Raw genomic sequence first — 24,276 nt, 5'->3', positions numbered from 1 at the left:
AAGAAAGTGCAGCCTCCTGGGATGGGTATACAGAACCCCACCCACCGGCCTCACCACTCAGTCTTTGAAAGCTGTCCACATTTTAATGAACCCCACACTGGGAACTTAACCTGTGGGCACTGACTTCAGGGACAGGTCTGACTTCTTGTCCACAGTGAGGGTGAGATCCAGAGGCTTAGAAGGGACCCTCTCCAGCCTTGCCTCCATTTCACCCAACCAAGTCTTGGGACTGGAGTATTACTAGGGGGGCTCAGGGCAGGGGACACAGTGGGCGACAGGGGTAGACAGAGTAGAGTGGGTGGGGGCAGTCCGGGAACTCGGGAAGGTCAGGGATCAAATCTGCATGTTATAAACATCCCACTGAGACCACCTCGCTGTGCCTGGACTGGAGAAGCAAATGGAGCCCCCTCTGGTCCCTGGACACCCAAGTCTGCCCTCAGGAGACTGGCCAAAATGGGGGGGGGAGATTGTGGGCCCCAAAAGTGGGTTGGTAAACGCCCGGCTCCCTCCTTCCTCTAGTGGGTCGAAATTGCTGGGTCAAGGGATCAAGGGACATTTAAAAGATGAATAATGTATCGACCGCTGCCAGCCGGCAGGTAGCACATTCAGGATTCCCAAGTGCTTCTTGCTGTAACCCAGCCTAGGGGCTTCCCCTTGTGCACAAGGCCCGACATCCAAATGAGGTGAGGGTAAATAGCCCAGACTCTCGCCCCTGGAGTGGAACCACATTAGGTGCGCGCTCTGAGCGGTTCCCCGGGGTCCTCAGGGGGAGGGGGAGGGGGCGGTGCTGCTCTCGAAATCACCTGCTCCCTGGCGCCCCTGCAGGGCTCTTCCCCCCCACGCCCCTCCCCCTCAATGGCCTTCCTCCGGGATACCCATCCTCGAATCCTTGTCTCAGGGTAGGGTTCTCATCTCCCAAACAGAGACAAGGCAAGGCTGAAGTCTCTTGGGAAAAGATGGGAGGACCCGGGAGTGGTGGTGGCTCTGAGCAGCGACAGACAGATAGTTTCGTCCACGGACACCAGAAGTGTTTTATTGGTGGATACACACACAGGAAAGGGAGAAAGGAGCCCCCCCCCCGCCCCCACCTCCGACCGTGGATCCGAACGCCAGGCCCTCACTTTGGAGGGTCGTAACTGCTGGGTCTTCTCTAAGGACGCGGAGAAGGATGCGGGGAAGGGACCCCACGTGCCCTAGCCCAGCCCCGCGTGGGAAGAAGGACCGGTGCCACCCCTGGGTCCACTACCGGGCCCAGCCGTCCGCAGTGGGCAGCCGGCGCAGGGGGGGGCCTGGCCTTAGGGGCTCTGCCAGGGGCCGGGACAGGAGCAAGGGGTAGGGGAAAGTCTTGGGAAAGTCGCCGGAGCCCCCGGGGGCTGGCGAGAGGCGCTCGGACTTGATGCTGACTGGGGGGGTCGGCGGGGAGGCGCCGCGGGTGGGGGGACCCTCTTCACCCAGGCTTCGACCCCCACTGCAGGGAGAGAGAGAGAGGAGAGCCATGAGCTCAGCGGGGAAGGGAGGAAAGCCAGGGAGGTGGCACGGCGTGGGCAAAGGCTCGGCAGGAGGACCTTGGGAAAGGAGTGGGTGGCGATCCCTCTTGGGGCTTCCAAAATAGCCATCCATCATCCTGAGCAAGAACAGTCGGGCGGGGTTGAGTGTAGAACCAGAAGTGGCCACCAGGGGTCAGCTTTGGCCAGGGGCTTCAGAAGACGGAGGGACCCCCCCACAGCGACCCGAATTGGGGAGGGAAGAGAGGAGAGGTAGTTAGGGTACTTACCTGGGCTGGGGAGGAGCGGCTGGGGGCCCATCACCCCTCGAGTGCTGCCAGGGAGCCAGGGTGGGGGGCTGCAGCAGGCCAGGGGGCGGCGGGGGGTCTCCCAGGCTATATTCTAGGGGGTAGGAGGAATAAACTGAGGCCCTGACCTCAGGGAGCCCTTGCCCAGCCAAGTCTGACCTATCCCGCCCACCAGTTCAGAGTTCTGGCGGGTGGGGAAATGTTGTTGACACCCACCCCCAGCGGGGGTAAGGATGTCTCCCACGGCAGGGCAAGCAAAGGGTGCATACCTGGGGGGCCTGCGGGGAGAAAGGGGAAACTCCCCAGTGGGGGTCCCGGAGCTGTGGCAGAGCATGGACTCTGTAGGCTACCATAGAGGCCTCTCTGTGGGGAGACAGGGAAAAGGGGAAACTGAGGCCCACACCCCAGGCCATCCTGTCTTCCCCCATCAGCCCTGCCATACCTTCCCCTCACTCACTGAGGTGCTCAGTCCCCCTCGGGCCCCCGCCAGGCCACCAGGCAGGTCCGGCCTCCGCCCATCTGCTGCCAGGTACAGGGGTGGTGGCGTCTTGTTGGCAAGGTGGCTTGGTGAGAAGAGAGGGTGTGCCAGGCCTGAAGAGCAGGAAACCCCAGAGAGAGGGCACGTGGCCTGTCATCTAATGAAGTCTGAGGTCCAGAGGTGATACACACAGACAAGCAGTGCCAGAGCCAAGATCCCCCCCTACAAGCCTCCCTGGGACTCCCACCTCCTTCTCCCCCAGGGCCTATGCCCCATGCTCACCTGGGGGCCCAGCTTTGGGGGCTGCTGGCCGGAAAGGGGATGGGCGGCTCTGGGCCGGCAGGGCCTCCCCAAGACCACTGGGGTCACAGCCTGGTGGGGGCAGGGCCCCATATACCATGTCCGGGCTGGGCATAGTAGGGGCTGCTGGCTGAGGGCAGAGAGGACGGGATTGGTTGGAGGCACGTGGAGATGAGGGCATTAAGTCCGAGACAGAAAATCAGGGGCCAGCCTCCACCTCTGGAAGCCTTGCTCCTCCTCCCTCTGGCCTACCCCCGTATGGCTGAAGGAGACTGTGTCTGGGGCCGTCACTTCTTGACAGGCCCAGAGCTGAAGCTTTTTTTTTTTTTTTTTTAATTTTATTAATGTTTATTTATTTTTGAGAGAGACAGAGCATGAGCAGGGTAGGGGCAGAGAGAGACGGAGACACAGAATCCAAAGCAGGGTCCAGGCTCCGAGCTGTCAGCACAGAGCCCATTGTGGGGCTCGAACTCACGAACCGTGAGATCATGGCCTGAGCTGAAGTCAGCCACTTAACCGACTGAGCCACCCAGGCACCCCTGGAGCTGAAGCTTCTTACTCAGCACAGACTTGGCACTGAGGAGGCTTCCCAGAGTGTTTGATGAATCAAATAAATACAGTAGGAAGGAAATGGTTGTCCATTGAACTCTTATTCATCCTTCAAAGCTGCAGCTATAATGCCTACTCCTCCAGGAAGCCTTCCCTTTCCACCTAGGCAGAGATCTGCTTCCAGACTCTAGGCTTCTTGGCCTTAGGTCCCTGTCTTAGTCTCAGCCCTAACCACTTGGGCCTAGGAGGTGAGGGAGGGCCCCTTCATAGTGGCACAGGGAGTCACTTACATAGAGCCGGGGCCGGGGCAAGGCTGGGTCACCCCCATCACCTGCCAACCTCCGCACCTTCTCTCCTGGCCCCTCAGGCCCCTCATCTGGCTCCAGCTCTGGTCCATCGAGGCCCACACCTCTCCGCTTCAGTGTCTGTGGAAAGAGGAGACAATAGGGTGACTCTCCCTCCAGCCTAGCCAGGGATCCTGGTTCTAGAGGAGAGGGGAGAGCCCTACCCATCCAGCTTGGTGGGTGGACAGGAGTGCAGGCACAGCCTGTTCCAGCCAGATCCCATTGGCCAAAGCCCGAGTGCATGATCACCCAGTCAATTCCAGAGAGGCCCAGGTTACACGGTGGGGGCTGAGATCCACCAGGACCTGCTGGCACTGTCCTAACACTCCTGAATATGACCCTGGTGCTTCTGTTCTGCACTCACGTGCAGTGTCAGGGCCTGGAGTGCAGTAGGTGTTTAATAAATGCTGGCAGACTGAGCACCCGAGGACAACTTTATAGGCTTTCCTGAGCTGCTTCCTCCTGGGCCTGCCCATTCCTGGACCCCTGCCTCTCCTTTGACAGCTTCTCCTCACCCTCCTGAAACATTAGGGGTCCCCAGGCGCCATCCTAGGCCTGCTGGTCTCTCCAGCTCTGTGGCTTTAGCTTCCCAACTTGCATACAAATTCCCATATCCAAAGGGACAGTGATCTTGACCATCCACTAGTGCACAGGCTGCTTCTGCCTCTTCCTCCTGAGGACCTAGCAGCTCAGACAAAAACACTCCTGGACTTCAGTGAGGTGGGCTTGCTCACTGGGACACTGGGACACTCAATGTGGCCTTTCAGTTCTGTTTCTGGACACCCCAAACAGGTGACAGGATTAAATGAGATGATGTGCGAAAGAGACACAGCGCAGCCCTCGATGCACGGTGACTGATGTTTTTATTTCTACTCTTCAGGCAGCTGACCCTGGGAGGGACCCTACATTACCTTGCACCTGCTTTTACCAACAGTAAAGCCAATCTGCAACACTCATCTTTCGTGCAAACCAAGAGTCCCCAGGCTCCAAGTGAGCACAGTGAGCTGGACCTCAGGGCGCTGGGGAGGAGGGCGCCAAGGGTACCTCGAGGATATCGGTGTTGGTGCGGCTCTCGTGGGGCTCACTGTACTCCGTGTACTTCAGGAGCACGCGGTCCATGTCTGTGCTGGCATACTGGAAGAGGCGATTGGCGCTGTTGAAGATGATGAGGGCGATTTCACAGTCGCAGAGCACGCTCAGCTCATAGGCCTTCTTCATCAGCCCAAACTTCCGCTTGGTAAATGTCACCTGGACCCAGGACCCACAGGCAGAGTGGGAGAAGACATGGATTTGGGGTGGCATGGGGGAGACAGAGGGGCCTCACTACTCCCTGAGCAGGCCTTATGATCCCGTGCCTGGCACCTGCTCCCTCTTTCACACTTCTCAACCTGACAAACTCCTAGTTTTTAACATTTTTATTTACGGGGCGCCTGGGTGGCTCAGTCGGTGAAGCGGCCGACTTCGGCTCAGGTCACGATCTCGCGGTCCGTGAGTTCGAGCCCCGCGTCGGGCTCTGTGCTGACGTCTCAGAGCCTGGAGCCTGTTTCGGATTCTGGGTCTCCCTCTCTCTGACCCTCCCCCATTCATGCTCTGTCTCTCTCTCTCTCTCAAAAATAAATAAACGTTAAAAAAATAAAAAAAAATAAAATTTTTATTTACTTATTTATTTATTTATAGAGAGAGCACACGAGTTGGGGACAGGGGCAGTGGGAGAGAGAGAGAACTTAATAAGCAGTCTCCAGGCTCAGTGCAGAGCTCGATCGGTGCAGGGCTCGATCCCATGACCCTGGGATCATGACCTGAGCTGAAATCAAGAGTCAGAAGCTCACCCGACTGAGCCACCCAGGCGCCCCTCAGCCTGGCAAACTCCTACTGGTGCTTCAAAGACCCAGCCCAAATGTCCTCTCCTTTTGGGAAGTTTTCCTTGGTCTCTAGGACAGAGCCTACACTCTCTCTCTGAGCTTCCTCAGGTCTGTGCCTCCCTCTGGACCAACCCTGTGAGTTGGGTGTGTTTGTGTCCAGCTCCATCTCTCCTATGACTGGGGCTTCAGTCATCAGGGAGAATAAACGAATAAACCATCATGAAAATGAGCAAATGCTACATTTCAAACTGCGGACACCACATCAAGTTTCCCCAATCCCCTGTAGCCCCCCCTTTGCCCAGGCTGTATCCACTGCCAAGAATGCCTTTCCCCGGACCACTGTTGTACCCACTGAACTCACCTGCCGATTCCTTTGGTCCAGAATGCGTGAGATCTGGATTTTTTTCCTCCCCATTGTCCCAGGCTTGGTGGAGAGAACTTGGCCTTGGGGGTAAGGAAAAGAGGACAGAGTGGGTACAGGAGAGAGTGAGACCAGGCAGCCAGCCTCCCCTCTGTCTTCCACCTGCATCCGCCAAGCACTGAGGGGAAGACGTTGGGGGAAATCAAGGCAGGCTGGGTCACCTCCACAGCCCCGCCCCCCCTCAACCAGCCCAGGATAGAGTACATGCTCAGTGAACACCTTTGGACCAACTCCACACGAAGAGAAGGCTGACCAAGGGCAAAAGATAGAGGCACAGGGGCACCTGGGTGGCTCAGTTGGTTGAGCGTCTGACTTTGGCTCAAGTCATGATCTCATAGTTCATGAGTTCGAGCCCCACATCGGGCTCTCTGCTGTCAGCAAGGAGCCCGCTTTGGATCCTCTGTCCCCCTGTCTCTCTCTGCCTCTCCCCCACCTGCGCACATGCTCTCTCTCTGTCAAAAAAGAATAAATATTTTAAAAATTAAAAAAGAGAAAGTTATCCCTCTTAAAAAAAAAACCAACTTTGAAGTTTATTTATTTAGAGAGAGACAGAGTCAGCACAAGTAGGGGAGGGACAGAGAGACAGGGAGACAGAGAATCCCAGGCAGGCTCCACACCATCAGCACGGATCCTGACACGGGGCTCAAACTCACAAAATTGTGAGATCCTACCGGAGCCGAAATCAAGAGTTGGACACTTAACCAACTGAGACACCCAGGCGCCCTGAAAGTTATCCCTCTTAAAAAAAAAAAAAAAAAAAAAAAAAAAAAAAAAAAGAGAGAGAGAGAGAGAGAGAGAGAAGAGGTACAGATGCCCCGCCCCTACCTCTAAAACACAACAAGCTGGTAATTGTAGGACCTCCAGGGAGCCTGACCTCCCCACGCCCCCCTGTGTGTGCAGTGGGGATAACAGTGTCATGATCAGCCCAGTGTTGTCAGGAGATAAAATAAAGTAGCCCATGTGAGGCATTCAGATCTGCCCGACACACAGGTGCCACATAAGCACCGCTATTACGAATACTGGCAACAGCCTAAAAGCCCTTGATAGGCCAGGTTGGAGGGACCTCCGATGCTGATATCTGGCGGCTCTAAGGATACATTGTTCACTGAATCACTAACCCTGAGCCACTGGAAGAAAGCCTGGTCCCCACGTTGGACACCTTTAACTCATTCAATCCTATAACAGCTCCCCAACAAGCAAGATTGAGGGCTGTGGTTACAAGTAAACACATATTTAAAAATTGCATTGAGAGTAGAAAAAAGACTAGAAGGAAATACACTAGATAGGAGTCACTGCTGGGTGGAAATTTATGGGTGAATTTTCCCTCCTTTTTTAAAAAGTTGACATGCGATCACACAACCTAAAATTAACCATTTTAAAGTGTGCAATTCAGGGGCACCTGGGTGGCTTGGTTAAGCATCTGACTCTTGATCTCGGCTCAAGTCATGATGTCACCATTCGTGAGTTCAAGGCCCCCTTTGGGCTCTGCACTGAGCATGGAGCCTTCTTGGGATTCTCTCTCTCTCTCTCTCTCTCTCTCTCTCTCTCTCTCTCTCTTTCCCTCTTTCTCTGCCCCTCCCACACTTGTGCGTGCTCTCTCTCTCGCTCTCGCTCTCAAAATAAATAAATAAATTTTTTAAAAAGTTCCTTCTAGGGGCACCTGGGTGGCTCACTCGGTTGAGCATCCAACTTCAGCTCAGGTCATGATCTCATGGTTTGTGAGTTTGACCCCTGCATCAGGCTCGCTGCTGTCAGAGAAGAGCCTGCTTCGGATCCTCTGTCCCCCTCTCTCTGCCCCTCCCTTGCTCATGCTCTCTCTCTCTCTCTCTCTCTCAAAAATAAACATTGAAAGAAAAATACCTTCTAAAGTGTGCAATTCAGTGGCATTTAGTGCATTCACAGTGTTGCACAACCACCACCTCCAGGTGGTTCCAGAAATTTTTGATCCCCCAAAAGGAGGCCCCATGCCTATTAGCACTCATTCCCCATGTCCCTCCCCCAGCCCCTGTCAAGCACTAATCTACTTTCTGTCTGTATGGATTTGCCTGTTCTGGACTTTTCATGTAAATGGAATCATACAATGTGTGGCCTTTGGTGTCTTTTTTCTTCCCTTTTTGATTTTCTGAATTTTCTAACTTTCCCCTCTCTTATTCTTAAAAGAATAACAGGTTGGGGTGCCTGGGTGACTTAGTCGGTTAAGTGCCCAATTTTTTATTTCAGCCCACGTCATGATCTCATGGTTGTGAAACTGAGCCCTACGTCCTGGGCATAGAATCTGCTTAAGATTCTCTCTTTCTCCTTCTCCCTCTGCCCCTCTGCTGCTGTCTCTCTCACTCTCTCTCTTTCTTAAAAAAAAAAAAATTATTTATTTATTCATTGATTTATATGTAACAGGTGGGAGGAGGTCTGGACAACCAGAAAAGACCTCAAGTTTGGAGCCCAGACAAGGGTTTGGGCCCGAGTTCTGCTTGAGAGAAACCTTGGAACGTTCTCATGAGGACCTTGGATCTCCCTGGAGGAGTGCTCAAGGGTGAGAATGGGTAGGCCTTCTCCAGTGCTCCCCATTCAGCAGGGGTGCTGGGAACAGAGGAGTCACATTGCCCGTAGTGGGGCACTCACCCCACTCTACAGCCACCCCACGGCGTCCAAGACCCCCTCCACCAACTCTATGACCACATGACCTCCCAGCCCCTCTCATGTCACGGGTGACTGAGGCTTTGGGTGAGTGGCGTGCCCAGGGTCAGGTGGGCCTGTGCTCAGGTCCCAGACAGCCTCTGACCCACTTGGCAGTCTTCAGCAAGGGAGGCCTCTCCCTAGGCCTCAGTTTGCTGTTCTGTGGTTGGGCTGGGTATAATAATGCAAAGCACCTGATACAAGGCCTGGGAATGAGCTCTTGGGAAGTGGAGGAAAATGTGGGTCCATCTCCAGGAGCAGCCATACCTGCTTCCCAGACTCCAGTCTCAGGAGTTTGGGCAGGACCCTCAGAGTCCCAGGGCCCAGGAGTGTTAGACACTGTCATATGCGGCCTGCTGTGTGACCCTAGGTGTGCCCTCCACTCTCTCTGGTCTGTGTCTCTGAGTAGTCACAACTATGCAGAGCCAGGACCCATGGGAGCCCCAGCCCCGGCCCCCTAGCTCCAACTTGACTTGCTAAATTTAACTTCCCAGGCTAATTTTAATCCCCGGCCGGAATCGGGTGCGTTCCCACGACTGGGACATGTTGCCCCCGCCCTGACAGGTCCCTGGGGACTGGAGGGGGGCACTGGTCCGGAGGTCCTGGTGCCAAGGTGGCTCCGGAAATGCCCCCGTGCCTGGGGTCCCATGGGAACAAGGGACTTAGACGTGAGTCTCCGGGCCTGGAAGATTCGAATCTTGACCCTTTTCAAACTGGACGCTTTCCTCTCCGTCCCCAGTTTAGACAAGGACGTCCTGGCCAGGGCAGAGTTCACATGACGAGGGAGCCCCAAGAGCCAGAAGGCCGGGGTTGGCCGGGGCAGGGGGGTCTCTTTGCACTGAGACTCAAAAGCGGAGACAGGAAGTGAGTTCCATTTAGAAGCAAGAGCAGGTACGAAGGCCCTGAAGGACACACTAACAAGGAGGCCAGGAGGAGAGGCCATAGATGCAGGGCCTCTCTGGGTCCTCTGAGCTGTGAGGAGGACTGTGGGTTTTGGTCTAAGAGTGACAGAGGGTCCTGAGAGGGTTCCGAGCAAAAAGGGATGGAGGTTTGATTTATCATTTAAAAACTTTAGCCACAGCTGCCATGGAGAGCAGGACCGTTGGAAGCCGGGCTAGAGACAGCAGGAGACTTGAGGAGTAGACCAGGGCTGTGTCCATCTGGCCAGAGGCAGGGGGTGAGGCCCCCTCTGTCCTAGGCTGGCATTGTACGCTTTAAGTCACTGTGCTCCAGGGGTCTTTGGTTCCTCTGCATGCCACCAGACCCTCTGACATCTCTGGGGCCAGGCCTGACAGATGCCGGTGGGCTTATGCAGGGCTTTGACTCTTCTGAGTCTTGTGATCCTGAAACCCCCAATCCTCACCCAAGAACCAAAGTCATCTCCATTCTGGCCCTTAAGGGATCTACCCAACACACAGCTCTGATCATACCCCTTCCTGCTCACACACTCTCCGTGGCTCCCCTCTGCCCTCAGGGGAAAGTGCTAGTCCCCAGCCTGGCATTTGAGGCCCTGCCCCAATCAACCCCTGCCCATCTTAATCTACCTTCAATGAAATGACTCTGCTTGGAAAGCCCTTTTTTCACTTGGCCAACTCCTATTCACACTTCAAAACCCAGCTCAAAACATTTATTCCTCCACGAAGCCCTCCCTGCCCTCACTCTGGATTCCTACAGCTCCCGAAGTTTCCCTCCAGTTTTGACCCCATGGAGCTAGGGGTACGTATATCCGGCTCTGTCTCCCTCAGACTGGAAGCCCCTCATAACCAGATGTAGTGAATGGAGCAGGTCAAGAGAGACTCTGAACTCCCCCTCAGCTTCCCTCAACAACTTCCTCTCAGACTCCCCCAGCTGACTCCCTACCCAGAAATACATGGGCATGCAAATCCAGTCACTCAGCGTTGACCTGTCTCAAGCCCAGGTGTGAAGGGCCAGCCAAGGAATGCGGAGGCGGAAGGCCCAGGGTGTGCATATATATTTGTACTCACATGCAAATCCCCACTGAGCCGCAGACAGACCCAGTGGCCTGGTCTCCAGATGTTGGCGTGATCGGAACTGCTGGGGGGAGGTGGCAGCACATGCTGAATGTGCCAGGCACGAGGGGGGAGGCCTCTTCTGTGCACACATTCCCCACCCCCACCCCCCAAAAAATATCCAGCCAGAAAGCAGAGAGCTTGTAGCAGCTGCCCAGCAGAGAAGCCGAGAAATGGACCCATTGACCTGGGAATGGAGCAGCGAAGGAGGGTCAGGAGAAACCCAAGAAGGCATCTCAGAGGAGGAAGCATGTAGTTGGGCCTTGGTGGACAGGCTGGATGGGGGCCTGAGCAGATGGGCAGGGGGTGGGCATTTGAAGCCGAGGGTCCAGCACCTCCCTCCCTTTTTCTTCACATCCTCATGCTTAGCAGGTATGAAGTATCAACCATGTGCCAACCATTGTAATAAGCTGACCCCAAAGGAAGTAGAAAGTTTAAGTAGACCAATGACCATAGAAGATTAGAAAAGTGACACGAGACCTACCATTAAAAGGACAACAGGAAAAAAAAAAAGGACAACAGGACCAGATGGTCTCAAAGGTTCTTTTATCAAACCTCAAGGAAGAGGCAAGTGCAATGTTATTTAAACTAACTCAGACCTTTGCAAACAATGGGAATCGCCCCAGTCATTTTTATGAAACTATCGCATGTCAGAACCCGACTAAGTCCAAATCAAGAGAAGTATTGACCATGAGAGGGGTGAGCCAGGGATTTCAGAAAAGACCTCTCCGAAGAGGTGAGATTGGAGCCAAGACCTGAAGCATGAGAAAGAGACAGCCAAGCAAGGGAAGAGCCAGTAGCGGGAAGATCGAGGGGGAAGGGTGTTCCTGGCAGGGGGAACTCCGAGGGCAAAAGTCTGCAGCGATCATGAGTTTGGCATTTTAAAGAAATCATAGAAGACTGTATGGCTGGACAGCATGGCGGTGGGGAGAGGGAGAGAGGTGGTGGTGGGGAAGACTGCAGGGGTCGGATCACATAAGGCCACAGTGAAGACTGTGGGCTTTACTCCGAGGTCAATGAAGAGCCATGGAGAGTTTGGGGGCATAGGATGTAATTTTACAGTTTTAAAAATCCCCGTGCATTCTCTTACATTGCTGGTGGGAAGGGACAGAGGTAGAGCCACTCTGGAAAGCTATCTGGCATCTGCTGAAGCTGAATATACATCTTCCCTATGACCCAGCAATCTCTCTCCTCAGTATTCACCCAAGAGAAATGGATGCATATTTTACCAAAGGACAACACCGACAAGAGTGTTTTCAGTAGCTTCGTTCATCATGGCCCCAAGCTGGAACCCACCAAATGCCCTCAATGGGAGAATCAGTTAGCACTTTCTGGTAGATTCTATGATGGACGGTAAAAGGATGCACTCCAGATCCACGCAACCACACAGGTGAATCTCTCAGACCACACGTTGATTCAACAATGCTGGAATGGACAGAGGGGACACACTGTATAATTCCATTTACGTGCAGTTCTAGAGTAGGCAAAGCTCACAGTGATGAACGTCACACAGTGGCCATCCCAGGCAGGGTGCCATGACAGAGCAGTGGGAGTTTCAGGGGTTCCTCCCCGGTCCAGAGTCCGGGTACACAGACGTGTTTAGTTTGTGCCAATGTATTAACCCTACTCCAATGATTTGTGCATCTTTCTCTCTATGATTTATCTCAACCAAAAGATTTTTTTTTCTAAAGCTTCTCCTGCTCATGACTGCTGTGGGGAGTAGCGTCTAATAAGGAGGACAAGGAAAGGCCTGGACAGGTGTCCAGTGGGAGACATGAGGCCTGAACTAGGACGGGAGCAGAAGTGGAAGAATTGCTTGGCAATCAAAGGGCCAGGATGCACTGGTGGCACGCTTGTGGGGAGAGGGGGAGGAGCCCAGGGTCCCAGGCCTGAGCACTGTGCAGGGGAGGAATGGAAAGGACAAAGGAAGATGTCATGATTGCCTGATGGTCACTAAGTCAATCAACAAACACCTCTGGGGTCCTTTGGGCCATAGACTGTCACCTCCCAGGCCTGGCAAGATTATTTAGCACTTTGGTGATAGAGATATGGGGCTGAGGAAGAATGCCACCCTCCCACGGATGGTTCACCCGTGGCAGTCTCCCCAACGGGGGGCTCAGTTTTCTCACCTGTAAATGGGGGTGAGAATCCTTCTCCCACCAGTTGGGGAGAAGCGGGTGGTGGATGGCTCTGCTGACCTTATCTTCTGGCCTTCCAGAAGCCAGAAGGAAAAAGGGCCGGGCCTTGGAACTGGGGGCGCTGAGTCAGCATGCCATCTTGCAAGACCACAGCAACACTCACACGGTGACACGCTGGGTGACATCGAGCCCCCATTTCCTCCCCCCATAAAATGGGTCACAGAATTCTGACCTCAAAGGCCTTGAAGCAAGGGTTTGAGAGAACAGATCAGGGGTCCATCAAGTTCCCCTTCTTGGTTCCCAGTGGGGCTTTAACGAGGGGACGAGTGGCGAGCCACACTGCCAGACCCCTGAGCCCAGAGGCCACAGCTTGGTGGGGCACCCGCACCGGGAAAGGAGGGGAGGAAAGGAGAAGTGAGAGGCAGGTGGGTGGCGGGGGGAGGTGAGGGCCCGCGGGGACGCGGCGAAGCGGGGAGGGGGCGCTGCTCCTGGGTGGCTGCAGCGAATCAGGCCTGCGGCCCCGCCTCACGCAACCCAGGCGGTGGTTTCATCACCTGCTCCCCAAGTACCTCATTACAGGCAACAGGAAGAGCCCCTTGGAAATCCGGGACACCCCCCCCCCCCATCTCTTGAGGGCTCAAGCAGTTCTGACCCCAGCTGCCAGCGACCCTCCCCTCCCCAGCAGGGGCCCTGGGTCTGCCTCCTACCCTGGGGGCGTAGGGAGATGGTGTCCCAAGTGGGGGGCCTCTGTGGGTGACCTAGAGGCTGGCTCAGCCCACAGTGGTCCCTGAGGGTAGGTGGGTTCTGGCAGTGACCCTGGTGTGGCCAAGCTTCTGTGGGCCTCAGTTTCCTCCACCAGAAAATGGGGAGAGTCAGAGCCAGTGAGCTCGGGGACAAGGCTTCACAGTAGGGGGTCTATACATGCGCTTCCCTCCTACCCTGCCCAGGGAGCTTTTCTGGTCACTGGGCCCTGACCTTCGGTCGTCTCTACTCAGCCCTGGGAGGTGCCCAGATCAGAGCAAGGGTCCTAGGCAGATCCAGGCAGGAGGACTGAGGAACAGGGACGCAGGGATAAAGCCCATTCCTCAAATGGACAGATGAGCGTAGGGAGATTCCATACATAAGGAGACCCCCCAAACACATGCAGAGCCCCTCAAAATCCACAGATGCTTAAAACATATACAGATCTGGGGGCGCCTGGGTGGCTCAGTCGGTTGAGCGTTCAACCAGCTCAGGTCATGATCTCACCATTCGTGAGTTCGGACCAGGCATTGGGCTCACGGCTGTCAGCGCAGAGCCAGCTTTGGATCCTCTGTCCCCCTCTCTCTCTGCTCCTCCCCCGCTCACACTCTCTCAAAAAGTAAACATTAAAAATAAAACATATACACATCTCCTGGACACACATATCACCTTCAAACACATGTGGATCACTCCATGCAAAAGTCCCCCGAAACGCACGCAGTCCATAATAAATGCAGACCCCCCCCGCAAACCCATACAGCTATCCAAACACACATATTCCCAAAAGACACCCAGATAACCGTGTATATGCAGACCCCCAAATACACACAGACCTCTCCAGACACACACACTGAGACCACAACACATTCCAGTTCTCCAAGTGCACACAGACTCCCAAATATGCACAGACACCCCCAAACATACCATGCCCCCCCCCAGTACAGGCATGCTTGTCGTCCATTTCCCATAGATGCCAGACACACGTAGGGCCCCCATGCCCGCGGTGGTATTGCCCAACCTTCTGGCTTCTTGAGGAAGAGTGGTCAGCAGCTCCAGGGGAGAGATGGGGGTTGGGGAGTCTGTGGGAAGTGAGCGTCTGTGGGGGGCACGTATATGGACGCTTCATGGGAGTCACAAGCTATGTTGGTGCAGGAGGCAGGTGACTGTATGGATCTTCGTGGTGTTCCTGGGAACTGTGGGGGGTCTAGGGGTGTGGTATGTCACCCACAGGTGGCTCTGAATCCCAGAAACTGAGAATGTTCCAGTTGGAGAAGGCCCCTTATGGTCCTTTGGCCATAGGTCCCTTTGGCACCCATAGGGGAACTGAGGCCCAGCGGCGTCCCTCAGACCTCGCCTCCCCCAGTCTTCTCCTTAAGGGGCCCACTGTGGCCATGTGCTGAGAGGGTTGTGGGTGGAGGCCTGGCCAGGCTCCACGCATACTCGTTGCCTGACATGTTCTGAGCCTTAGTTTCCCCATTTGTACTACGAGTCCCTGGGAGCTCCCCAGGTGCCCACTACCTGTCCTTCCTCTTTAGAAAGGCCTCATCTACCAGCAAATACCCAGTACACCTTCTGTCCCTTTTCGGGCACCTGACACACCAGCCCCAAACAGACCTGCTACATTCCCATCACTAGGCCTTTGCCCAGGCTGGGCCTTCCCCCCCGGAAAGCCCTTGTCAGGTTTGAGGAGATACCTCATATCCTTTGAAACCAGGCAAAAATCCCTTTTTCTGGAGGAGCCAATTTTCCCAGGAGAGATTCATCTCTCCCGGAGGCACTTAGCCCCACCAGATACTTTTTGTGCTTCGTTGTTACTTTCTGTGACGATCATGTTACCCTAGCACGTTCACTCAGCGAGGGCAGGGTGGAGCCTTCCCAGGGCCCTGCACACAGTAGGCCCCCCAGTCACCCTTCCTTGAATGGACGAGCCAACTGCTTAACAAATGGAAGAAACCCGTTCAGTTTTCTTTCAAACACCTTGTGGCCCACAAGACAAATTTGAGCCCCACCCCCTCCCAGTTTGAGACCCTTGCTCTAATGGCCAACAGCACAACCCCCCACTGGAGGTGCTCAAGTGCCTCTCAGGCCAAGGTACGACTGTCCATTTGGGAAGGAAATCACGTCCTTCATCTGCCAAGAAGGCCAGTTTCTCTGTCACCGTCACTGCAAATGGAAGCCCACCACTCCCTCTTACCTCCCCAAGGGGGTTGGGTCCCTAAACCCCTGGAGCCGAGAGAGACTCTACATTCAGAACCCAACTTCCTGTCCCAGCTTGGAGTCCAGGGTCACCCAAAGCACCCTGTGATGTTCCCAAGCCATAGGAGCAACTGCAGGGAGAGCCCAAGATTTCTCTCTTTGTTCCAGAGAAAGAGCTCCCCGTGGGAACCCCAGCAGTTCATCCCCTGTGGCCAAGGCCTCCCTGCTTGGGAAATTAACACATCTGTCAGCTCTGAGCGGAAGGGACTCAGCCTACAGACTGACAGACCTGAGATATAGTCATCAAGGACCCAAAGATGGGGTCTTGGGGCATCCCTGGTCTCCACTCTCTTCCCCCAGAAATGTCTGAGAGCCCACCAGGTGCACGGGACACAGGGGTAGGGAGTGAACAGACCCAGCCTGACTTCCTCCATCGCCCAGTCCTGTGGGAGAGGTGACAACAGACACATAATCCTTTCAGAGACAGAGGCCTTCAAGGAAGAAATTCAACAGGGGGAAGGAGTAGGGGTAGGTGGCAGGGGAGGGAACTGCGTTGGGCCTTTCTGAAATGGGGGTCCTCAAGGACGAGAGGACATCAGCCATGTCAGGATGTGGGGGAGGGACTGCCTGGTGGAAGAAATGGCAGGTGCAAAGGACCTGAGGTGGGAGCATGCTGGTCAGGTTCCAGGTGCAGGGGAAGTCAGTGTGACTAAAGCACAGTGAATGAGGGGCACTACATGGGGCCTCAAGGGTGGGGATGAGAGGGTGGACTGCAGAGCAATGGGGAGTCATGGAGGGTGCATGAGCAGGCGAGGGCTGTGGTCTGATTCAGGATTTTCAGAAGACCCCATGGCTGCTGTGGGGAGAAGTCCTGTCAGGGCAGGAGACCAGGACAGCAATTGGTTGGAGACAGTGGGTGCTGTGGGTGTGGAAAGTGGACAGAAGCAGGCCTGTGCCCATGGCAGTGACTCCTTGTGCCAACCCTCCTCAGTTGCTCCCTTCTGAGGGCCCTGCCTTGACCCCAGGCAAACCTGGACCTGGAGGAGATCAGGCCAGGAAAGCTGACAGGCCTGAGGCCTCCTTGGCCCTGGTAGAGGGTGGGGTGATGGTGGGGAGCCTTGATGGGGCTCACAGGTACCTCCACTTGTTACAGTTCAGATGTCACCTCCTATTATTGAGCACCTACTGTCTGCCCAGGCCCACATGCCACCTCATTTACACACAGGACCTGCCTGACCCACAGACAGCTCAGTGAAGCGGAGATTGCTATACCCGTTTCACAGAGGAGGAGCCCGTCTTTCCCGGGCCACACAGAGAGACCCCCAGATTCTCACTCCAGCCTGGGCTTGAGCCCTGGGGCTATCTGGCTGTAGCCCAAACTCGCCACCCCTGCACGGTCTGGGAAGTGAGCCTGGAGCACTGTTGGGATCCTAGACACTCATTCCTCAGCCTGAAGATGACCGGGAATCCTCACAAGCTCCCAGGGCACGGGCCCAGGAAGACCCTTTTGGGGGTTGAGAAATGGGACCCAACCTCTGTGTGTACCTCACAGGGATTCAAGGGCCAGGGTTGGGGTGAGCTCTCTGACCCCAAATGGGATCTCAGTGTATGATAAATCCTCTCTGAAAAATGACATCTGTGCATATGTGCCTCAAATCTTCTGGAAGGCCAGACCCCTAACATTTCTACACTCCTTGCATCTGAGTTGGGGGTCCCTTTCCCTTCTTAATTTGCATCTTCCATATGTCTGCCCGGTTGGGTAATGATTTCATGAAATAAATCATTAGTTGGAGATAGGCAGCCACAGAGCTCAGAGAGGGGCAGTGATCTGTCTGAAGTCACAAAGAGAGGAGTGAGAGAAGGCTGGGCCCCTCGCTCCTGGATTTTATTCTTTGGCAGTGGCCCAGGAATAGCATTGAGCCTATCTTTTTTCTGAGGGGCCTGAATGTCTCCATCTGGCCTCAGTCTTCCCTCCCTGCAAAGTGGGGGCTTCAGACCAAATAAGCAGCTTCCGACTCTTGAAGGTGAGGCCCTGGGCCCTAAATGTTCTGAAATTCCATTCCCTGGAATCCAAGATTCACTCCTTGACTCAGACAGGCAGTGTTAGGCAGACAGGGGGACAGGATGGAGCAAGGCTGACTTCTCCCAAAGTCCCTTTGACCTTTGTAATCAAACCCCACACACTTGTCTTTCCAACTCTAAATACTGTTTTGAACCCACTTTCTTTTACCCCAATAGTCTGAAAATTCTTATCACTGGATGCCAAATGTCCAGAGGTCCTGACCTTCCCGAGTGGGGATTCTAGGCCAGGACAAGCATGAGGCCTCAGCTATTTCTGACTTCTCAAGTCAGCAACAAAGGGACTGGAGATAGCCAGGTGGATCGGTCGGCCCTGTCTGCAGCCCTGGACCCTGAGAGAGGTGGAGGGGGGTGGGAGGAGCATAACTGCAAAAGTAACACTTTCATGTCAGCTTGTCATGTGCTGACAGTCTCGCAGGGCTGTGACTATCGTTCCTGTACCCATTTCCCATATGGGACAACTGAGGCACAGGAAAGAGGGTGACCCAGGCAGCTGTGATCCCCCACCCAGGGCTCCACACCCCCTATCCTGCCCCCAGCCATACAGGCACCCCATGGGCCCAGCTGAGGCCCCGCATTCTCCTCGTGAAGCTCAAATCCCACGGGGCAGGCAAGGGTCATGGCAGTCACAGGCACACATGGATGGTTATGCCACAGTTCTGGGGCAGTGACACAAAAGGGCACAGCCATAGCAGGAAGGCACCGGGCTGTGTACAGGGGCTTGGAGGGCATGCAAAGGAGTGCATCCCAGGAGAGGAGGACACTCCAGCTCACAGACCAGACATACAGCTCACAGACACATACAGGGGCTCATGGCCCCCCAGTTCCCCAAATGACATCAAAACCCTCAGACACAGGCCCCTTGGGCATACAACCTCTCAGAAACATAGCCCTTGGACTCACAATCCTTTGGACACACCCTCCCCCTCGAACACACCCCTCCGACTCACACCCTTTGGACACATAGCCTCTCAGGACACACAACCTCTCAGACTCACATCCTAGGACGCACATCTCTTAGACACACAAGTCTCCAGCACACAGCAGCACACATGGACCTCCAAACCCAACCCAAACCACAGATGCCGTTCTAAAGACACCACACAAACCTTGGCCCGACGCGACACGCACCTGCTGGGCCTGGGCCCTCTGGACGCTCAAGTACCAGCCAGGCAGCAGCAGCACAGAGCTCGGAGCGCAGGGCGGCCACAGGTGCCTTCGGGACGGGCGGCCCCGCCCCCTCGGGAGCTGATTGGGTGGGGTGGGGATCATTTGTATATAGGGCGCGTTCATGAGCCGTGAGGGGCGGGCACTTGGGCGCGTCCCCGCCCCGGGAGTTCTGGGCACTCGGATTCAGACCCCGGAAGACGCGGAAATGGGGAGGGAGTGTAATGAAGAAAGGAGACCGGAGAGGGGGCTGGATCAGACCCGCCAGACTTCCCCCACCCTCACTAGGCGCCTGTGACCTTACTACTGTGACCCTGGCGCTAATTCGGACCTTGTCTCTAATTTGGACCACGGCTAGCCCCAACTCTAGACTTATTCTAAACTGAGTGAAATACAACTCTGACCCAAGACCCTGAAGGCCCCAGAGACGGAGCCCTTCTCGAAGCTAACATTGATCCTTGCTCTCGCCCAAATGGAGGGATTGCAGAAAGCTGGCTCTGGGATCGCCTGTGCGGGCTCGCTCATCTGTGCCTCCTGAAGTAGATGTGTGCCTCACGTGTCTTGACAGGAAGGCAACAGACCCCTCGGCTTCTAGGCGCCCTCCTCCAGTTTAAAGGTCAGCTGTGTGTAGGGGGACTGGCTTCCAGAACTAGACTCCAGCCGAGACCTCTGCATCCACTCCCTCCATGGGGTCCCAGCACCACCCAGCACACGTCTAGGCCCAGAGGGGAAATCAGAATCAATGTGAAAAGAATTACAGAATGAAGATGATTTTTGGATTGTGTAAGCCAGGAGGAACTCCTAGCCTGGCGAAGACAGAGCTGCCACACACTGCCCTGGCTCTGGGGAGTCAGGACTGGGCTAGAAGGGTTGGGGAGGGCTTCCCAGAAGAGGGGGCATTTTACTGGGCTTTGCGGCATGAACAGGAGTTTGCCACTGGGAGAAGCGTTTTCCAAGAGGCAACAGCACTCGCAAAGGTGCGGAGGCAGAGTGCGGAGCATTTTTTGGTGGAGGAGACGAGGCAGATGAAGCCAGAGAAGTGGGCAGAGTAGATTGGGCTGGGCACTTGAAGGGAGGCTCGGAGAAAGAGAGGAGGGGGTCAGTTTGGGGCAGATAAAACGGGAGATCAAGTGGGTTGCAATGGCTGTCTGTTTTCCACCTTCTTGGAAGACAACAGGGGATGGCTAGACTCTTGGATTCTGTGGGGAACATGTAGGGATATCAATGTGTGGGGGACACTGAGGCAGGGAACTGGGGTTCTGGGAGGCCTCTCCTCAAACCTCAATCTACCCATCTGTGACATGGGCAGTTTGGATCCCTAGTCTGGGCAAAGCTTTCATCTTTGGACATATGCTAGGGTTCACGCTGTCAATAAGAAGGTCCAGGGGTCCTGCCTCTGACCCCACTGCGCTGTCCCTCAGTGCCCAACACCAAACCTCTGGTGTCCCAAGGACACACCAGAAGCCAGACTAGGATGGGGGTGTCTGCCTTGGCTCCAAGGCACAGAATGAGGCTTGGGGAGCGTGGAGGTGGCTGGGGAGCCCCGGGCCCCCCGAGGGCTGCTCTGTTTACCCGTGGCTGCCCGCCCGTCTCTGATGCAACAGGCAGGCTCTGGTTACGTGAGGGCAGCAGCTGGAGCAGCTCTGGGAGCAGCCAGGGTGTGTAGGGAAGGGTCTGCCTGATCTGAGCTGGCTGGGCCTGCCCCCCCCATGCATCCTCCTCCCTGCCCCTTCCCACCACTTAGGGCTCCCTCCCATGTTCTTGCCACTCTGTCCCCGCCCCCACTCATACTCCACTCATACACTCCCATTCTGGCCAGTTCCATATTCTATCATTTGCACTCTGTTTCCTATAACAGCCCTTCCTTTTTGTCTCTACCCCAATTCCTGTCCTATACCCTCCCCCTTCAATGGCTATGTCACCCCACGTGAACCTTCATCCCCCATCAGGGCAGTCAAAGTCTCCACCTCGGTCTTTTCAGTTGAGGGGACACCCTTAGTTGCTAGAATAAGAGGCTGGAGAGTAGAAGGGAGGGTTGGGGGGGCAGGGGAGAAGAGAGTGGAAAGGGCCACAGAAGGGGATCTGGGAAGGGGGCCTAGAGGATGGGGTAGTTGGGGGTGGGTGGAGGCAGGAGTGCGAAGGTAAGGAGGTGGAAAAGCTGCTTCTCCCAAGTCCCCGTCCTCCAGATCCTTTCCCACAGTATCAGAAGGGGAAGGCTTTGACGGAGACTTCATGGCAAGTGCAGTGTGGTCCAGCAGGCAGGGCCTCAGGGTTGGAGAGCCTGGGTCCCCATCCCAGCTCTGGTTCCCACTCACTGCATGACCTCAAGCTGGTCACTGCATCACTGTGAGCCTGTTTGCTCATGTGAAAGTGGGGCAAACAGCAGCCCCTCCTCCTGGAGGCTAGAATCATTTCAAGGCCCACCTTCAAAGCCCCCTCCTCCCATTTGGGGCTTCTCTACCCCCATCCCTCCTTCCAGCCCAGCGCTGACCCAGGGGGTTGGAGATGTGTGTGTCTGACTCTGTCTCCCCCATATTGGAGGCTCCTCTGCCTCATGTGTAGTGGCACCAAAGGGGTATCTCTGAGGGTTTCTTGAAGAACTGGAGAGCCCCGGAGAGGGTCTGAGTGATGGCGGGGCATGGGGACCAAGCTGGAGGCATTCAGAGACCTTTCTGGGGGATGTGGCAGGGCTAGGAAGGGGTTTCCCAGCGGTAGTACCCCTCTGGGAGTGTACAGCAGGCCTGAAATAAAAGCCAGAACTTAGATTTGGGCTAAGGACAAAAAGCCAAAAGTGAAGTCTGATTCCCATTTTGACCACTGTGGACCAACTGGGGGCAAGTCACTGCCCTCTTGGGCCTCCTTTTACCCCATCCACAGATTTGAAAGAGGCTGGGGTGGTCCACAAGATCCCTTCCAGGTCATCCCCACCCTCATGGGTGCTAGGCTCCAGCTTGAATGCCCCATGGCACAAGGGAGCTCATTGCCTCTCTCCAAGCTTCCCCCACCTCCTGTCTCTGGGGCTCTCCTGGGAGCAGATCCTACTGAGTCAGGTCTGGGAGTGCCCACACCTCCACCCTGGCAAGGAAGGGAGGCTGCCAGAACAGCCCAGGAGCACATGGGGGCAGGTGCAAGGTCCTGCTGGGTAATCCTGCCTCATGGAATCTTAGTTCACTCTCTGAAAAATGGGAGCGAGGGCGTATGGGGTGAAAAAGGATGGAGGATCACAATGCACCTACCAGGACCGGCCAGGAAAGGGGACAATGACCACTTCCGAGGCCTGACCAAGGGTTTGCCTCTTGCGCCCCCTGGTGGCCCAGGGGGTGTGGGCGTTCTCTAGGTGGGAAGTGCAGGGATGGACATGTAAATGAAATGCAAATAGACCAGCCAAGTTCGGAGCCCTCTGACTTGGGAGTCGTGAGGGGTCTTCAGTCTAAAGACCTGATCTTTGAATGGAGAAGGCTGTTAGTCACTAGTTGAGATCGCACCCAGGGACTGTGGGTGATGGGGAGCCCTGGGAGGGTCTGGGGGCACCCCAAGACTGCACCCTACTAGCTCACAGCACAGGAACAGTCCAAGGCAGCCCCTGGAAAATATGCAGTTCCCTCACTTAGCTGCCTGTTTCTCCTGCCGGTCTGACCCCTAGGTCTGACAGGGCTGGCCTGTCTTGCTCACCAGGGCATTCCCTGGGCAGGGCCTGGCCAACAGAGGGCAGTCAATGACTGCTGGATGAATGACTGTTTGATGGACAGGTAGAAGGACAGAAGGACGAGTGCCTTCTGAGTGGGCAAACGGTGACAGTGACTTGGTGGGGGGCTACACACCAGTCAGGGCCTCTAATCAGGTGGACCAGAGGATTCTCCCTTCCCACAACCTGAGCTGGGGCACGTGGGGAGCCAGGATGGGGCACAGAGGCCCCTAATACACCCTAGAAAGGGGAAAGAGAATGGACTCCTATTTCCTGGCAGTGGGAGGTGGTCCTTCTTCCATATCTCCTGTGTCCATGAACCCCTTCCTAGGCCCTCAGGCCCCTCCACAACACTGACACCCCACCAGGACCCTCTCTCTCTCCCGTAGGGTACCCCTGACCCTTGCCGCCTCTCTCTTCCAACCACTCACAACACCTAGGGAAGTGTGGGGAGATCCTCTCAGAGCAGTCGGCCTGGGACTCACCCGGACTATACTTCAAACAACTCCATTCTGATCTTCCTGATATCTGGTGCTGGATACCGCACTGGCAGCCAGCGGGCCTTGGAGGTGTACAAACTGCGGACCATGATCTTCCAGGCTTGAAATTCACAGTAGTCAGTGTGGGCTTTTCTGCAGTCAGCAGAAATGGACTCAAAGCAATTTTGGCAAATAGTTAAGTTAGAGACCAATGAAACTGAATAATCAAGGTTTACTGGTGTCAGGTACAGTTGGATCCAGGACTCCATGCAGTGTTCTTGGGTCTCCCCTTCCACCTGCCTAGTTCAACAACCCTAGTGGGAAGACAGTGACTTTCCCAGGCTCCCCAGCAAAATTCTTGAGTGAGACCTCTCACAAGGTCACACGCTCATTTCTACCCAATCACTGTGACTTGGGAGGTGGTGGCTCTGATTGGCCAGGCCAGTGTCCCACATCCACACCTGGAATTAAAGATGGCTTTTCCATATGGCCTGAGCCTGGGGTGGGCATTTCTGCTCAAGACAGAATGCAGACCGTGCAGGCAGATACACAAATGTCCACCTCATGGGGCGCCTGGGTGGCGCAGTCGGTTAAGCGTCCGACTTCAGCCAGGTCACGATCTCGCGGTCCGTGAGTTCGAGCCCCGCGTCAGGCTCTGGGCTGATGGCTCGGAGCCTGGAGCCTGTTTCCGATTCTGTGTCTCCCTCTCTCTCTGCCCCTCCCCCGTTCATGCTCTGTCTCTCTCTGTCCCAAAAATAAATAAATAAATAAATAAATAAATAAATAAATAAATAAATAAATAACGTTGAAAAAAACAAATGTCCACCTCAGCCTGTAGAGAAGGTCCAATCCAGGCTTCTTTGTCCAGATGGAGAAAAGGAGGACCAGGGGTGCCTGGGTGGCTCAGTTGGTTAAGCATCTGACTTTGGCTCAGGTCTTTATCTCATGGTTTGTGGGTTCGAGCCCTGTGTCAGGCTCTGTGCTGACAGCTCAGAGCCTGGAGCCTGCTTCAGATTCTCTCTCTCTCTGCCCCTCCCCCACTCGTGCTCTGTCTCTCAAAAACAAATAAACATTAAAAAAAACAGAAGAGAAAGAAAGAAAGAAGAAAGAAAGAAAGAAAGAAAGAAAGAAAGAAAGAAAGAAAGAAAGAAAGCAAGCAAGCAAAGGAAGAAAGACCAGACCAGAGAGGCCCAGCTCTAGGCCCCATGTTATACAGCAGGAAGCACAGTAGGACTAAGTCTCTGGAGTCTGCTGTGTGACCTTGTACAGGTCATGCCACCTCTCGAAGGCTCTCTTTACCAGGCTGAGGATGAAAGATGAAAAGATAAGCCTTGAAAAGCCC

General features: G+C 55.1%; 1 protein-coding gene across 5 annotated transcripts; it reads right to left on the bottom strand.

The window, feature by feature from the left end:
- Positions 1-558: 558 nt before the first annotated feature.
- MEF2B (myocyte enhancer factor 2B) lies at positions 559-24,228 on the bottom strand. 5 transcript variants are annotated; one of them, XM_058727331.1, is made up of 10 exons: positions 18,735-18,783; positions 10,405-10,471; positions 5,687-5,769; positions 4,508-4,711; positions 3,467-3,544; positions 2,553-2,700; positions 2,250-2,383; positions 2,062-2,155; positions 1,775-1,886; positions 559-1,468 (listed from the first exon to the last, which is right to left on the bottom strand). In XM_058727331.1, the coding sequence occupies exons 3-10, from the start codon at positions 5,738-5,740 to the stop codon at positions 1,243-1,245; spliced, it is 1,050 nt and encodes a 349-aa protein (XP_058583314.1). In that variant the 5' UTR covers positions 5,741-5,769; positions 10,405-10,471; positions 18,735-18,783; the 3' UTR covers positions 559-1,242. The 5 variants fall into 5 exon arrangements, with proteins under 5 accessions (XP_058583314.1, XP_058583315.1, XP_058583311.1 ...); XM_058727332.1 differs by lacking the exons at positions 10,405-10,471; positions 18,735-18,783 and adding exons at positions 22,941-23,495; positions 23,761-24,228 and having other exon boundaries at positions 561-1,468; positions 3,410-3,544; XM_058727328.1 differs by having other exon boundaries at positions 561-1,468; positions 3,410-3,544; positions 18,735-18,781.
- Positions 24,229-24,276: the final 48 nt, after the last annotated feature.

This window comes from Neofelis nebulosa, chromosome 4 (genome assembly GCF_028018385.1).
Source record: "Neofelis nebulosa isolate mNeoNeb1 chromosome 4, mNeoNeb1.pri, whole genome shotgun sequence".
NCBI classification, from domain to species: domain Eukaryota; kingdom Metazoa; phylum Chordata; class Mammalia; order Carnivora; family Felidae; genus Neofelis; species Neofelis nebulosa.
The sequence above is the reverse complement of the archived record's forward strand: the minus strand, read 5'-3'. Positions and strand labels throughout refer to the sequence as shown.